Below are 17,651 nucleotides of genomic sequence, written 5' to 3'. Positions count from 1 at the left end.
GCCATGGTATGGCCCAGCAGTTATGAAGACAAATATTTCCCCACTGGATCAGTAAGGGACGGAAAGGTGTGTTTGGAGAGGAGACAGAGGGGTGCTTTGTCCCCTTCTCTGACAGGTCAGCTCTCCCAATCTCCCCCCATTCCTCTCTCCCTCTCCCTCAATCCCAACTTCCTGCTCCCTCGTTCCCCTGCACTCTCCAGGAGCTCACACAGACCTTCTTCCTTGAAAGATGCTATCGCTTCTCTGCCGTTCCCTGCTGCTCATCCTTGCTCAACAGGTAGGAAGGATATATTTTTTTATTCTAATACTACAGACAGACTGGGGTTTCCAATAGGACAACACATGGAAACAATAAATGCCTCCCATTCTTTCTCAATAATGAGTAAGTTTATAATTATTTTTGAAAAGACTTTCAGGATTTGCATTTATATTCATAAACTCTTGGGATGCTCTGTGTGGTTCTCATTCTTGTTATTTCATCTTATTGCTGGTACAAGAGAAACTAGGTCGGAGGTTTCAATACTCAAAGCTCCTGTGGACCCATTTTCACACCATGAAATGAGCTCATTCAGTGAACCTGGCAGACAGGCTTCAGATTTTTGGCATAACCCCCAGTGACCCTTGCAAGCACTTAGCAGCCAGGAAAGCTGAAGCAAAAGTGGCACCACACAAGGACTGCAAAAACTAAGCAAACCAAAACTATTACAGCTCTTAACACTGTTTATCAGCTGCAGGGTTGCCACCACCACAGTTTTCACTTCCCAATGCTGAATCTACAGCCATCCTAAAAGATTCAGCCTTTTAAACATGGATATCTAAGAAGAATAATAGAATATTTGAAACACAAACTCAACAGTTTAACTAAACATTAACTGTTGAAGTAGTGAAAGGAAGTTTAGATACTAGCGTATGCGTCTTTTACACCAAAATTAGCAGGTATATGTGTTTTTTTAATCGCAGATAAACTGGCTAAAAGATGGCATTGACTCTTTTCCGATTGCCTGTAGAGGAGTTACTGAGTTTATTTCTCCCGATGCGCCACATTTAAGATTGCAAATGTTCTCTGAAAACTGAGCTCTCTCACCTCTCCGTCCTTTCTTGAATTAGCAAGTTCACCCTGTGATGTGTCTCCATCACTGCCGATCAGAGCCACAGCTGATAAAAACCTGTTACTGCTGACTGGGGATACCTTTTGCAGACAAAATCAAGATGTTAGTGGGTTTTTGACTGCCAAGAAAGGGAAAAGCAAACATATAAATCTGCCTCCTCCATATCAGCAAATGGGACAAGATCAAACAAAATATCATGGATACATTTTTCCCAAATATGGTTTCTATTAGAAGTTCTTTCTTAGTAATTTCATGCTATAAAAACGAGTTGAGACACTGTGATTGGCAGCTGAGGTTGGCTTGTCATTGGATGTATTGGTGGGACCTCAATATAGCAGCTCTGCCTCAGGATCAAAGACCTCGGCTCCAAATGAGATACTTCATGTTTCTTTCAAATAAGATTTGAATTTGTTTCTAGTTTTCTAATCCACTCAAGGCATTTTAAACTATATTGGCATTCACCCACTTTACACAATCATACCATGCTTCTATATCAACATACCTATCACTCTCACCTTCCTGGCTACAGCAGGTTGTCAACTAATCAGTAGGTTGATGGTTTGATCCCTGGCTCCTCCACCGTGCTGGTTGTGTGTGAATAGGATGTATATAACTGCATCTACAGTTGTTGTGTGATGTGACCCGTACTGCTTGAGTGGTATGTAAGAGTAAATAAGTGCTAGATAATACAACCCATTCACACAGCAGCAAATGTTTAGTATGTTGCGGTATCTAGTATCATATGGACTGAAGAACATGTTTACTTACCAGTCTAATTAATCTCTTCAGCAAGAGCTGTTTCCAGTTTTGGAAAGCAATTCTAATTTGAGCTTTTGTTTTGCTCACTTCTTAGCTTCTACTGTAATTAGCAAGCTAACTGTAACCCCACAGCATCCAGTCCGGAGACGTGGCACTGTTCAGAGCGTGAAGTACATTTGTCTTGTATTCAGCGGTACTACCTCATACGTGCCATGCTCTTACCACTAAAACTGGTACCATCGCGGGTGACTTGATTCATATTTTTTTTGTCTACGATTCGACCTAATGTTCTGATAAAAATCTGCATTTGAATAGCTCACCTGGTAGAGCTAGTCAAACTGCAGTAGTCCTGGTTCGATTCCAACCCGTGGCCATATATGCATGTCCTCCCTCACTCTCTCTCTGTCCCCCCTTCACGGCTTACTGCCCATCCTATCCATTAAAGGAGATAAAAAAAAATTATATATAATATAAAAATTGAATCTGCATTTCACTATTAATGAAGTTATGAAGCAACAATGTCAATGAACAAAATTAATCCATGACCTATCAATATGAATATATATGTAGAAACACTAGGGTTGCCAAGGGGCGGAAAGTTTCCGGTAAATTTCCGGGAACTTTCCCGAAACTTTCCATGGGAAGTTTAGCTCGGGAATTTTGGGAATTTTGAAGAAAAAAAAAATTCACAAATTAAACGCTGAGCAATAAAAACATCATTCAAAACTCTATTTTAACGATGTATGGAATGCAGCATGTTGAGTTTCAAACCTCAACTGTGCATTCTTCCATCACATGCACAGATAACTCCCAACATCCTGCACACTACAGCAGGGCTATTGAGGCCTGCTGTAGTGTGCAGGACTAGTCAGGTAAGTTTCGATGATATTACTGGGGAAAATATATTAGCATGCTGATTGAGGATTGTTCATCTGTTCATCTAGCCTATTTCCATATATTTATCCATCAATTGTAAAATATGTTTACAGACGATTCCAATTGTTTGGCTAACTATTTATATCTCTGGCATTGCATTAGTGTGTAGAAACATTTCACCCCATCCAATGTAGAAGGAAAGGCCGTGTACATTTGCAAATACTGTGCAAAGACCTATGTTAAGAATGACACAAAGATGCAGAAGCATATAGTCAAGTGCCCAAAGTTTCCTCAGGGCTCAAATTAGCCTATGACAAAACTAAATGTTCATATTTATGTCTGTATATGACAAGGTTAATACAGTTAGTATAAATTACCCACAACATTTCCAGTTTATTCCCGTTAATTCCCATGGAAAGTTTCCAACTTTGAATATTCCTGGAATTTTGCAACCCTAATAAACACATACTGATTCATAGTAAATGACTATTCTCAGTACAATATAAGCAGTGGAGCTGAACTGGTGTGATGTTCTGACAGGGTTAGGAGTCTGTTTGTGTTATGTGTGAAAAATGTATTTTCATGTGTGACAACTTATAACTATAAAATCCAGGGTCAGGACTTATCTCCAAAATGCACTTTGAACCAATCTGACTGCATCTCTCTCCTCGTGCAGTGCCTCAGCTGGGCTCAGAACAATGGCCAGCTGCCTGCTCCTCGAGGTGGACAGTCTGTGGCCGAAAGGCGGCAGTTCTGCCAGTGGCCCTGCAAGTGTCGTGAGAGACCTCACTGTGCCCCAGGGGTGAGCGCCGTCCTGGATGGTTGTGGCTGCTGCAAGAGCTGTGCCAGGCAGATTGGGGAACCCTGCAACGAGAGGGACATATGTGACCCGCACAAGGGCATGTACTGCGATTTCTCAGCAGACCAGCCTAAGTTTGAGGTTGGAGTGTGCGCGTGTGAGTGGCTCTCATCTTTTCTTGAATTAGTCATCAAAGGGTGAAAAGTAACAGGGCAGCTCCACGTTTTGTGTTTCAAACTAAATGTATGATGTTAGTAGGTGTTTAGATGGAAGGCTGCCCTGTTTTAATGATGCCTGAGGGACTGACTTGTTTTGGGTGTTTAGCAACAGTGACAAACTGAAACGGAGTTGAGTATGAATGTCAAACATTAGAATTCACTTTACAAACCATCTGCATGTTCATTAAGCCTCAAGGAATGATGTGAAGCAATTTTGTGTAGTGCCTGAAGAGTACAGCAACTTCTGGGTTCCAAACATTTTATCTGTGTATATATATATAAGATAATATATATAAATACAGACTATTTACCATATCTTATTATATGACAAAACCCCCTGATATAATTCTTCGTTTTGAAGAGTATAACAAATGATTTAATCAGTTCAGTGCTGGATGTGCACATCAAATCTGAAAAAATGTAGAGGCTATTGCTGCATGTGAATTCTGTGAGCAACTTTATTGGAAGAAACAAGGTACAATCTTAGAATGTCTTCGTATTCATTTCCGCTTTGCATTTTTAAAGTCTATTGAGTACTCAATGCAGTAGACACTACGAGCCGTATTCACCATTCACCTACACATTCATACAGTCCTTCTTTACACAGGGAATTTTCTATCTCACATCACTCACACACTGTTGACACAGCCATCAGGGTAATTTAAGGTCTGACAGACCTTTTTCAACTGCAAAGTGCAACATTTGAAATGATAATTGGTAATTCAGAGGTGTCTTGCGCATGTCTACAGGTTTTTCTTATAGTCCAGCAGTTGCAACATGCATCTGACAGAACAGATCACTATTCTCACATCCTTTCCATTCAGTACTCTGCAAAGGGTCCAGGCACCTTATCTGTATCAGAATCCACAGAACAACTGTGACAGGTTCTCCAATATACTTGGAACACCTGACCTGACAAGTACCCGACGAGCTGTAAAAGAGAAGAGCTGGTGCTGTTTCAAAGGGAAATATAATATTATTATATTATATTCATTTATTTATATCACATTATCCCTACATTGCATTTTAAGTCTATTGCCTTCCAGGTTTTGTTTGTAACTACAGGTAGTGATAGAATAGTAATAGCACTACAAAAAAAGTCACAAGTCTAAAGTAAATGTGTTTTAAATATACACTTGTATTCATTATTTCTTGTAAAGAGAATATAGAATAGAATAAAGGTGGATTTAATTACCTCCACCAAGGAGGTTATGTTTTCACCCCTGTCCGTTAGTAGGTTTGTCAGCAGGATTTTACTAAATTCACTGAATTGATTTTCACCGCACTTGGTGTAAGGGGCATGGTCCAAGAAAGAACCCATTCAATTTTGATGTAGGTCAAACTGGGTAGATCCAGGCTTTTTTTTAACTTTAAAAATTGGGAGATTTTATTTTTGACATTTTTAGATTATAAGTGTGTGAAATTTGATGATTTCATTAGGGGACTGTTGGGGCTAAACTGTTGAATGTCGTTTTGAACAAATGTAACCGTATATAAAGACATTTTTCCATGTCTGGGAAAAGTATGCTTCAGTTTATTGACAATCACAAAAAAAAGCTTATTTTTTGTTCAGCTTTTAAGATTCAGTTGCATCCCACAGAGAGGTGATCTGGTGCTTCAGCAGATCCCTGAGATTTCCCTCATTCTTTCAGACATGATGGCCGTGGGCTGTGACCTAAATGGGGCCCACTATGAAAACGGAGAAGCTTTCCAGACCAGCCCCCTCTATAAGTGCACATGTATTGCCGGAGCCATTGGCTGCACCCCTGCTTTCATCCAGAAGCCTGCTGGTCTCTTAGGCCCCGCCCCACTGATGGGCAGCCTGCCAGCTGGCCTCCGCGGTAGCCAGAGCCCAAAGAAGCACCAGCAGGACACTACCTACATGTCAGGTATGTGTTTACACAGTAGACCATGTGGAGGAGGATAGCTGGCGTGGAATGCTAATTGCTGTTAGAGTTGACTTGATGGGAAGGGGAGAGAGGGCATTTGATTGCTCTGGTGGTGTGAGCAGAATAAGGATTGTGGTTAGACTGCCTGTCAAAAGGAAAACAGGAAGATGGATGGTTCCTGCTATAAAGAGCAGGAGGGAAGACTTATTAAGCTTATTAAGAGTTAATATCTGACTCTGATGCACAATGCTATTAATTTTCTTTGATTGCCATGAAATTCTGATATTAGGAAACATTAATCTGTCACTGTGAGAAAACATCAATATGGTTTAAAATTCAAGAGCTGACATCCGGACTAGGTGGTAAGGTATTTGAAAAGGTTATTTTGGCTAAGTGGCTTCTTTGAGGTTTACAAAGAATTGGGTGCTGCATTATGGTAAATGGTAAATGGATTGGTATTTATATAGCGCTTTTCTAGTCTGATGGTGACCAGTCAAAGCGCTTTACAGTACAGTTTCACATTCACCCATTCACACACACATTCATACAGTGCATCTACTTGCAGCACTTTGTTATTCTATGGGGGGGCATTCAGGGTTCAGCATCTTGCCCAAGGACACTTCGGCATGCAGATGGTTCAGACTGGGGATCGAACCGCCGACCTTCAGGTTGGAGGATGACCACTCTATCCATCAGCCACGGCTGCCCGTAATATGAGCTTTCACTGTTCTACCTGGAGCTCAGAGGAAAACAGTTGTAGGTTTAGTAGCGTATATTGACCCCTCTGGTGGCTCACAACAGATATTGGATGTTTGTGTGGTCCTGACCTTTGCGTTGCTCGGCCGTATGGTAATAAACAGGTTCAATGTTTGTGTAGGGTGTTGTTGACACAATGCCCTTTAATTGTAATACTGAAAGCTTACAGGGATCCTCCTTTAGCCTGGAAGAAGAACTGTCTGGTCCAGACCACCCCATGGAGTCCCTGCTCCAAGACCTGTGGCCTGGGAATCTCTGTGCGCGTGAACAATGACAACAGCAAATGTGAGATGAGGAAGGACCGTCGCCTGTGCCTGCTGCGACCATGTGAGAGGAGTGTTATTAGGAGCATTAAGGTTAGAACCAAATTTTTTTTTTTCAAATATTTAAATATTTTGTATAAACTATTATAAAAACATACTAACCACTCTTTTCAACTTTAGATGCCAAAGGGAAAGACATGCCGGCCGAAATTCCAGGCAAAGAAAGCGGAGAAGCTGACACTCTCTGGCTGTACCAGTACCAAAAAGTTTAAGCCCACATACTGCGGCGTCTGTACAGACAAACGCTGCTGTGTACCAAACAAGTCCCTCATGATCAAAGTCAACTTCACTTGCAAAGGAGGCTCCAACACACAGTGGAAGATGCAGTGGATAACATCCTGCGTGTGCCAGAGGAAGTGCAACAATCCAGATGACATGTTTTCTGAGCTGCGGTTACTCTAGTGGAGCCAGACACAGGCTCTGAGCCCTGCTGTGGTGGACTGAAGGACTGAAACGTTTTTTATTCTTTGGTTATTAAGTTCTCCTCAGCAGTGGTGATGGACCCGAGACCAAAGACAAAAACATAAACTACAAAACCTCATTTCATAATGAAGGATGGCTGGGATCATGAAATGCATGGAAAATCTTGAAAAAATGCTGTTGGCTATGATAAAACGTTTTACTAAACCATGTCTTCAGGACAAGTACGTGCAATAACGACATGGGCTATGGCCAGTGGAGTAGCTGTAACAGCAGTTTTGACTCATAATACTATCTCATTATACAATGGTCAGGGAGACCACAATGGCAAATCCGAGTTTAACTCTTACTAATTTGACCGTTTATTTTTCAGACAGAGAAAATATTGAATCTGGTCATGAATAAGACAATTTGGATTTCTAACTTATAAAAGGTGTATATAAACAATTTGTTCATGTGAAATCATTTTTGAAATAAAAACACAAACAGATAAACAAAGCAAAAAACAAACAAACAATTAAATTGGTTAGCAACGGAGTGGACCTTCATCTGGCGATGCTGAGCCTGGCTGCATCATGCATGAGTTTCCCCTTGGTGGCATCAAGATGATCGTACTCTTCAATCAAGGAGCTGAGAGAGTTGAGGGCCTCTGAGAAGCTTCTCTGCTCCATCCCCTCAACATTCAGGTAGTGATGTAAGTGAGCCTTCAAAAAAAAAGTAAAGAGTCACTAAATACAAACTTCAATATTCAAGTTTTTTGATGGTTAAAAACTGAAACTACTGCCTGGAGTTTTCTTGCCTCCACCAAACAGGGAGGTTAGGGCATAAGTCATCACAACATTCCCTTCTGTTCCTGACTTTTGGTGATATATATAATGGCCAGAAAAGTGATTTGCAGATAATTTTGATTATATAGTAGCATTGTCAAAAGCACTTTATCCTACAAGACAACTTTGCCTGAAAATAAGTAAGAATTACGACCAAAAATCTTTTAATGTCTGAGTGACCTTCGCAACCTAATCTGATCAGCTCATCTTGGAGACCAACTGAGTGTTTGTGGCAAATGTGAAAAAATTCCCTTAAGTTTTGCAGAGATATTGCTTTCAAAGAGTGGAACAGATGTGTGTAAATATGAATGGACAACCCGAAAACAACGTTTTGGACACGGCTTTCCCCTGTGCAGCCAAATGTCTCTGTTAAATATTTTTTGAAATTGTATATATACCCTACTTAATCAATTTGAGAACAATAGCTTTTTAGCTATCATTGATAATTGTATAAATAATAAAATAATTGTTAGTTTGCAGCCCTAATGCATAAATACATCATACATCATTGTCTCAAATATGCAATGTCTTTAAATGCACCTTCTTCCTGTAGAGCTTGGTAAAACTCTCTCTCAGCTCCATGAATCTAGACTTCACACATGTGTTGTTGGCCAAGGCTAACAGGGCGTGAGAGTGACCCACAGGAGGCACTGAACACAGGCCCGTCTTCCAGCCTTCTTGGTTCCATGAGACAAAGGGGAGCGAAGGCCTCAATCTAGGACAGGGACAATAAAAAAAATTAATATATATAAAATGAATAAATTATAATAATTTAGGGTTAAAAATGTCCTGACGCAGTAACATTTTAAATTTCATTTGATGGAGGAATCAATAATCTCAGATACATATAAATCAGCTCTACATCACTTTTGTTGAAATTGCATTCATGTGAAGCTACATTTTCCAGAGGTTCCCACATTTAAATTTGACAATATTACCTAAATGCATTGCATGGTAGCTTACTGTAGATGCTTCCGTTTAGAGATATCCCCATAACATCTCACATGTAGACCATGAGTAGACACTGCGATTTACCAAAGTTCCCTAAACATACACGGTATCTGTGGACGCGACTAAGCAGCAACTTCATGTTTGAGCAACTGGAACCAACAATGTTTAGGAGTTTTGCTTGATAGAATAAATGAAAGAGTGTACAACATTCTGTGGAGTGTAATTTTTGTGAGTACTAAAAACACAGCACGAAGTTTTGAGTTATTTTTCGTTCCATGAAAATGGACCCATGTAAAGGACCAAAATCACAAAATGCTACAACACATGTCCAGTGATTAAATGTGTCCTTGAGTCTTCTAGTGGGCAATATTTCTGAGCTATTCCACCTTCTTCGTCCGTTTCCTCCTCTTTTACACCATGGTCACATTTAAATTTCTGCTCTCACACCCGCTTCTCTTGACAACATGCCGTATGAAAACAGGGTCTACAGGGAGGGCAGTGAAGGGGAGCCGAGGAGGGGAGGCTACTGAATGGACTAGTCATGAGTCAGTGCTGTCGCTGCTGAATGGGCCTACTATTTGAGAGCGGCGTGAAGGTCTTTGGGCCTATCAGGGTGGGTGCACTGGCTCGCCGCCTGTTTTGGTGCCGACAGGGACTGATTGGGAGTACAGCACTCTGACCTCTCAATGTTCCTGCGGAGGTCCGACACCTGCACTTTCCCCCTGACCATGAGGGCGCAGGCCAGGTACAGGCTGTGCTTCGGGTCACATCGGAATAGCTGGTGGTCTTTACTGAAGGCGTCGCTAAACATTTGATCCAGTCTAGAGTTAGGGGTGAAAGCACAGAAAAGACATTTTCTCGTCATGAGAATAAAAAAAAAATCAGTGTCTTAAATTAATTTCAGATATTACTTTTAAACTGGTGAGTAACAGCCTTGGTTTTCATTCTCTATATCCTGGCTTTACTCAATAAAAAGGCATTGCAGAGACTACAGTTACAATTGAGTTTGTCTGAGGACCAATGGGGCAATGTTTGAGAGGAGAATTTTTGAACCTCTATTTATACAGGGAAGTTCTGCTGAGAACGCAAGATATTTTTAAGAAACACCCAGCTCTGCTCGGCATTCATACAGTCACATAAATTCAGCTCTGGGGGTTATTCAGTGCAGCCGCCACTCTGTCTGACCAATAAGCTGCTCTCAATGGCTCAGACAAGGCCACTTTCATGGTAGTTGTTTATGAGGTGGTGGGTTGGGTGGTGGGTCGGATGGTGTTTTTCCCTATCACAAGCCTATAGCTCTGAACTTGAAGTGGCAGCAGTCTCGACCTGTTAATGTGAAAGCCAGGCTCTGAGAATCTTTTGCTTCTTGGTAAGATTATGAGTCTGATCAGGAAAAAAATTCACAGCCATGTTTTGCATAGGAAAAAGATGGTAAATGGTTTGTATTGATAAAGTGTTGTTCTGGTCTGGATGACCACTGAAAGCGATTTGCAGTAGAGTTTGCTATTCACCCATTCACACACATTCATACTGTGCATCTATTAGCAGCAGAGGCAATATCTATGAAGGGCAATTCAGGGTTCAGCATCTTGCACAAGGACACTTTGGCCTGCAGATGGGGAAGACTGGGATCGAACTGCTTAACTTCTGGTTGGAGGAAGACCGCTCTACCCCTCAGCCACAATCGTAGATGCAACAACATCCACCACTACTTTATTTGGTACCAAAGAGTCCCAATACATTTTGCCACCTGACATGTGGTTTCTATTTCTCACACAGTTCTTCCTATGTTGATGTAAACCTGCTCAAATTAAAGCTGAGAGTCTTATTTCAAACTTAATGTGCTCGAGCTCAGAGCCTGAAGATAAATATAATTATTGACTTGACCGTATTTGCTCAATCACAATATTGATATCAAAATAATATCCTTGTCGTGTCCTGCCGTTTCATCACCAATCAAATGACAATGTACACTCTTCCTTTCACACTGGTAGGGTCGTCACTAGAGAGGCTTCCCCAATCATTCATCACTGAAGTCGACATTAGGCTCATGTTAAGAGGATGATGGAGTTCATGTGAACTACAGTAAACAAGAGCTCTGCAGGAGTCTGAACAACTGTGAGGTAAAGATAGCAGCCATGGCAGCCATGCAACCGACCTTCTAGTGGGGATACTGACGTCTGCCAGCGTGTACAGAGGGGTGAGGCTCGGCACCAGGTAGTGTAAACGAGGGAAAGGCACCAGGTTCATGGCAATCTCGTTCAGGTCCATGTTGAGAGAACCCTCAAAACGGGCTGAGCTGAAACCCAAGATAAATAACACAGGACACTTCATGTGACAACTTTTGCACAGACGGAAAATGTAATTGGTATATACTGTTACTTTATCAGGAAATTTTCAATTCTGTGCGACGATCAAATGTTTTTGTGAAATAAATACACAATTTTTCTGTTTGCACTCACTGTCTATCACCAAAATGCATTATGAGTAATCTTAAAATTTGCAGGCTGTCTTCTTATCTGTTTTGGCACATTGCTGTGTTGCATTATCAGTCAGTGGAATAGTGTGAAACCATTGCCAGGATTGTGGTTGTGCAATGTGCAAACAAACGAAACAGGGATGCACTGTGGCCCCATTGTGCAACTACAGGCCACGTACTATTGATAAGATAGAGACAAATAAAGACAAAACATGACTTATAGACAAAAAACACACTTATACATGTCTCAGGTTCCCACTGAATGTAGTAACATACATCCTATGTTGTGTTCACAACCATCCCTCAACCCAGCTGAACACCACATCTAAAAGGGAAATACTGTTCCAAAGACTTAAGACAATCTAATAACAAGGAGCTCTAACTACAGAAACACTTTATGTCTGGTTTCATTTCAGTATTGTTATTATATTAGTAGTTTAGTATAACATTTTATAGAAGTGTCTTTAATATATTACACTTGCCATCACCACGAAAAAAAGAGAAAAACTCAGCATGTCTAGTAGTAAAGTAAATGTTGTGATAGTCTCCACTCCTTCAGTATACAGGGGTTGACTCTATTTCAGCACACGCACAGTAATACTATACCTGGTAATATTGAGCAACAGGTTAGCCACAATGTTATTCATGGCATCGAAGGGCTTCCCTGCTCCGCTGAGGCCGCCCTCTCCAGAGATGATGGTGCTGTCTCTCTTGATCACCCGCCCCGGCATTCCACCGTCAGACATGTGTTTAATCTTACTCACAATGTCAACCAATGACTGGAGGAGAGTGAGGGGGGGCAAAAGTTATTGATTGTTAAGATACATACATACACTAGATATGTTCACATGAACAAACCTGGTTTTCCACTGGAATGACACAGTCAGCGTGTTCTGTCAGCTCTTTCATGGCCAGGACACTGTTGTAAGGGGAGGTGATGACGTCATCCTCAGCAGATGGATAGACTGAGGTAACAATTCGACACACCTCTGGGAATTCCTCCTCCAGCAGGCTCAGCACTCTGGTCCCCAAGCCCGAACCAGTACCTCAAAGTCAGTCAGGAAGAATTACTGGCACTAACGGAGGAAGCTCTCTCAACCACTAACCTGATCATTACATTACATTACATTTCATTTAGCTGACGCTTCTATCCAAAGCGACTTACAATAAGTGCATTCAACCCCGAGGGTACAAACCAAGAACAACAAGAATCAAGAAAGTACAAATTCATCAAAAATAAAGCAAAACTACAAAATGCTATAAGTAAGTGCCATTTAAGTGCTACTAAATTGTTAGTTTCAAAAAATTGTTAGTAATTGTTTTTTATTTTTTTTTTATTCAAGGTATAGTCTGAAGAGGTGTGTTTTTAGTTTGCGGCGGAAGATGTGTAAACTGTCTGATGTCCAGATGTCGATGGGGAGCTCATTCCACCATTTAGGAGCCAGAACAGCAAACAGTCGTGATTTTGATGAGTGTTCAGCTCGCAGTGAGGGAGCAACAAGCCGATTGGCCGAAGCAGAGCGGAGTGAACGGGCTGGGGTGTAAAGTTTGTTTTGAAGCGGATGCGGGCAGCCACTGGTAACCAGTGAAGGGAGCGGAGGAGCGGAGTAGTGTGAGAGAATTTAGGTTGGTTAAAAAACAGTCGAGCTGCTGCAATAGTGATGAGCTGCAAAGGTCGGATGGCAGTAGCAGGTAGACCTGCCAGGAGAGAGTTACAGTGGTCTAGGCGTGAGATGACCAGGGCCTGGACCAGAACCTGCACCGCCTTCTGAGTGAAAAGGGGACGTAATTCTCCCCTTCTCACTCAGCAGAGATGTCTAGAAGGATAAGAACAGAGGAGAGAGAGGCTGCTCTAGCAGTGTGAAGTTGCTCAGAGACAGCAAGGAGGGCAGTCTCAGTTGAGTGACCTGCCCTGAAACCAAACTGGTAAAAGGGTCAAGAAGGTTATTGTGATTTAGATAGGAGGAGAGTTGATTAAAGATAGCGCGCTCGAGAGTTTTGGAAACAAAGGGAAGAAGAGAGACAGGTCTGTAGTATTTACTGCAGACGGGTCATGGGTGGGTTTCTTCAGGAGAGGATTTACTCTTGCCTCCTTCAGAGAATTAGGGAATTAGCCAGTAGATAGGGAAGTGTTGATAAGATGGGTGAGAAGAGGAAGAAGGTCAGGAGCAATAGACGGGAGAATGTGAGAGGGGATGGGGTCACGGGGCAGGTCGTCGGGCGGGCAGAGGTTACCAAGGTAAGAACTTGATTGGGAGACAGAGGGGTGAAAGAGGAGAGCGAAGGGGACGAAGATGAAGATGATGGAAATTAAGTTTTAGAAGGAGGATCAGAAAATGAAGAGCCTATGTCATCTATCTTTTGTGTAAAGTAGTTGACAAAGTGGCATGGTAGAAGGGAGGAAGGAGGAGGGGGACTGGGGGGGGGGTCAAGGAGGTTGGAAAAGATGGAGAAGAGTTTTTTGGGGAAATAATTGCTGTGCTGTGGGATGGCAGGAAACATCAGTACAAGCAATGGTGAACTGAGTCCTTCTGTTCAAGACTCTTTAGATTTAAGTACAGAAACTTGGTCACAGGAAATTTAAACATGATTGTTTTCACGCATGAGCAGTGGATTAACAGTATGAACTTTAAGAAACAATGTCTTGCATCACTATATAGTTGAAATTGTTTTTTATAAATGTATCTGAACTGTAATCTGTGCATAATAAATGAATTGAGGTAATGTTTTACGCACAGTTTTAAGCCACCATTAATACATATGCTCAAACACTTTCATGCCTTACCTCCTCCCATAGAGTGGATGAGAAAAAAGCACTGCAGACAGTCACAGTGCTCTGCTGCCTTTCGCAGTGTATCCACAATCTGCTCCCTGTAGCATGAGCCGTATGTCATGTGTCCAACCGCCCTGAACAAGCAAGCAGGTATGTTACCGTCAAGTTCCTATATGATGAGAAGTGTTGCGTATAAAGTCAATTATGAGATTTTTTAATTGGGATTGATTATTAAAAAATCAAGCAATTTAAATCAGTTTTGACACACACATTAAACACTCATGAAATCGAAAGTAGTGTGAAGGAATTTATCTGAAACAGACTCAAACTAAACGTGAAGGACTTTCCAAAATCATCGGCTTGACCAATGATCCAAAAATACAAATTAATTTTTAGTGAATACTTCACTGTAAAATACTTTTAAAAAAAAACGTTTGAGCCGTCATGCCTGTCAGGCCAAGGATAAATTATAGTGGGAATCCACTATAACAGCCACAACAGCCCTGCTGAGAGACACCACTGACCTTTTCCCTAAATTGTATGAGATGGGTTTAAGAGAGGACAATGGGACATAAAACTATTCTACAGCTTTTTTTCCTTCTTCTTTGTAGGGTTTATTGGCATATGGCTCCTAATGTCAAGGTGCATTACCGCAATCTATGTTTCTTGCTCTTTTATTCTCAAGGATTTAAAGTGTGTTGGTTGTATAAGAAAGCAAAATGAATCCTTTCAACCAAGGGACATTTTTTTTTGCACCCAGTTGTATGAGTAGTGCAATTGCATGTTGCGATAAGTACCCATGTTAAAAACTATGGTTTAGAACACTTGCTACAGGCCATGTGAGCTTATGAGGTGGTATCCCATGGCTCGTCTGTCTCTCACCAGTTGTTGCCTGAACCTGACACGTCTGTGAGGAGCTGAGTGCTGTCGAACACTTCTCTCAGTGGGCCTTGCAGGATCTCATTGACCACACCCTCCTCCATGTCCACCAGCACCGCCTGTGGAGTTAAATATGTGAATATGAGGCCTACACATTCACTTCCAGACTCTCAGCACATTCATTTGATCCAATAATATCATCCATGGATATGATCCACTCCCAAAACTCTTTGAAGTTGAGCTTGAAAAAAATCCACATGGAGGTTCTCTGCAGAATTGGGTACAGACTAAATTTTTTAACTAAATCTAGATAAGAAATTCCACTTCAAAATGGCTCCAAATGTTCTTAGTTCAGATAGTACGAGTAAAAACTTTATCAAACTCCTCCGTACTCAATACAGAGGAGTTTGTTGATGATCATTATTTGTAACCTATCCCACTACGGGATTTTGACAAGTCATAAAATCCAACAGTGTTCTTCTTTGAGGCAAAATATTAAAGACAGCAATATGAACTATATTGAATCGTAAACCATTAAATTGTTGCATGGATCTTGATGCTGCTGTTGGTTGATTGTTACAGCCTAACCATCCTTCCCAAGCTGGTTCTTTCAAACTGTATCCCTTGGAATTGACAGGACTTACTCTGGCCTTAAGATGTTGGATTCTCCCGCCGACACCACAGGCTCTATTTCTGGAAAAGCCAGTAAGAAAAGGATTACGTTAAGACCACTCTGGCAGGCACTGCCTCAACCAATGTAACCGTAATTGTTGCGATTACCTTGAGTCCACATTCCGGAAAAAGCTACCGAGAGCCTCATCGTACTCTCCCATCTGCATAGGAAACAGAGAAGGTTGTTAGGAATGTGCTCAGACATGGTTGAGGGTGATGCATTTCTGTCTATAAAGGATATGACAAAAAAGGATAGTCTTCCATGGCCTATCCATATCATGGAAAATACACTTTCAAGGTTTTTAAACATCTCAACAGATTTCCATCGCTCTCTCTCTTTTGTTTGCTCCACCTTTCTGAAAATGTCCCCAAACAACTCATTCTGCTCTCGAGCCCCGTATAAGGTCCTATGGGCTCCAGGTTTTCATGTAACATGTTCAAACAACTGTCACGTCCCCGATTCAGCGAGGAGAGAGAGAGGGAGAGAGCGAGAGCAGTGGTGGTCGAGAGACCTATAGGTTGAATGAAGAGGGAGAGCACTGATTTTGAAGACAAAGCATTGAAACAAAGACACAAACCGTAATTTTCTGATTGTTTCACAGTGGTTATGTTTGACAGCACAAAAAAACTATTGGAAGATGTTGCGTTGCTAAGTTTTATGTAAAATACAGAATTCAGCTCAGTGCAGTTCTCTTCTGAGAGTGAGATACTGTGACTTACAGACACATACATGTTGGACATGCAATAGCTGGCAGACCAAGTTAAAACATGAATTCACCCATGCAACATTCCATTCAAGTGTCACCATGGAAACGGAATGCATACAGCTACAGTGTCATCGTTTTCACGTGTTTCCCAAGTCTAGTGTAACACGTCTTCTCAAATACAGAGTACCGGATGCAGTGTGAGCTGTCTGTGGTGGTCTGTGTCCCTCACTGAGTTGTCACTGAGTTCTGTTGTGTGTATTTGCACAAACCTTGTTGACGTGAGCATGTTCTCGCAGAGCAAGATCCCAAAACCTGCAGCCAACCTGGTTCCCGCACTGTCCAACTGAAGAACACGAGTGTCACTTGTTAGGGAAAGGATTCGTAAAATGAGCCGTGAACCAAGTGAACGAGCAGGGCATCTGCTCCATCGACCAGCAAACAGCAGCTAGCTGACAGCTAGCTGAGCTAACGTCCACCTCAAAGAGCTGCTCGGAGTGTCTTACTCACCCTGGACAACGATTGACTGTGTCATGGCCGCAGCGACACACACACGGTCACACACCTTCACACCTCAATGCTTCATGTTCACATGTATCCACAACCGTCCGTCACGAAGATTGATTAAACCTTTTGAATGTTTCTTTAAACGCGCGCCTCAGCTGTGTTTGGTCGGCTGCTGATGACGTGTATTGGAAACTGGCATATTGGAGAGGTTGCCAGGGCAACACCTTCTTCTTTTTCTTCTTTCTGATGTTTTATGGCGGCTGACAAACAGCGTTATGGCGCATTACCGCCACCAACTGGTATGGAGCATGGATCTGGAACCTAACTTAATTCACTCATTGTTATTATCATTTATATGTAAGTCAAATAACAAATAAAAAGGAAAATAAATTCATATTGTCTCTATCAAATTGGTTCCTCTGAGATACTGTAACAAACATGGATCTCATGAATCTTTTTCAAGGTTCAGTATCAGTTCTCTTCTCTCAACTTCATATTTTGGACAGTAGAGCATAACATGTTCTAAAGCTCCCTCTTGATTGTAAAATTCAGACTTTCCTGTGTTATGTTCTCCTACTATAGGTAATGCACTGTTCAATCCTGTAAAGCGTAACCTGGTTACGAACACTGTAACACACACAGACATAGACACAGACACACAGACAGAGGTAGAAGGTTTTGAAGAGGTTTTATTGAGAAAAGGGTGTTGA

At 41.6% G+C, this 17,651-nt stretch overlaps 2 protein-coding genes across 2 annotated transcripts; one reads left to right on the top strand and one right to left on the bottom strand.

The window, feature by feature from the left end:
- The first annotated feature begins 229 nt into the window (after positions 1-229).
- Positions 230-7,174, top strand: ccn6 (cellular communication network factor 6). Its single transcript, XM_061091527.1, has 5 exons — positions 230-277; positions 3,421-3,700; positions 5,414-5,650; positions 6,590-6,762; positions 6,850-7,174. Exons 1-5 carry the CDS (start codon positions 230-232, stop codon positions 7,129-7,131), a joined length of 1,020 nt encoding a protein of 339 aa, XP_060947510.1. The 3' UTR covers positions 7,132-7,174.
- A 313-nt stretch (positions 7,175-7,487) lies between these two features.
- Positions 7,488-17,094, bottom strand: tube1 (tubulin, epsilon 1). Its single transcript, XM_061091526.1, has 12 exons — positions 16,945-17,094; positions 16,707-16,780; positions 15,839-15,891; positions 15,703-15,751; positions 15,062-15,177; positions 14,192-14,313; positions 12,265-12,452; positions 12,013-12,185; positions 11,086-11,226; positions 9,608-9,748; positions 8,517-8,691; positions 7,488-7,853 (listed from the first exon to the last, which is right to left on the bottom strand). Exons 1-12 carry the CDS (start codon positions 16,967-16,969, stop codon positions 7,695-7,697), a joined length of 1,416 nt encoding a protein of 471 aa, XP_060947509.1. The 5' UTR covers positions 16,970-17,094; the 3' UTR covers positions 7,488-7,694.
- Positions 17,095-17,651: the final 557 nt, after the last annotated feature.

Source organism: Limanda limanda, chromosome 18 (genome assembly GCF_963576545.1).
Source record: "Limanda limanda chromosome 18, fLimLim1.1, whole genome shotgun sequence".
NCBI lineage: Eukaryota > Metazoa > Chordata > Actinopteri > Pleuronectiformes > Pleuronectidae > Limanda > Limanda limanda.
This window is presented reverse-complemented; position numbering and strand designations above follow the sequence as displayed.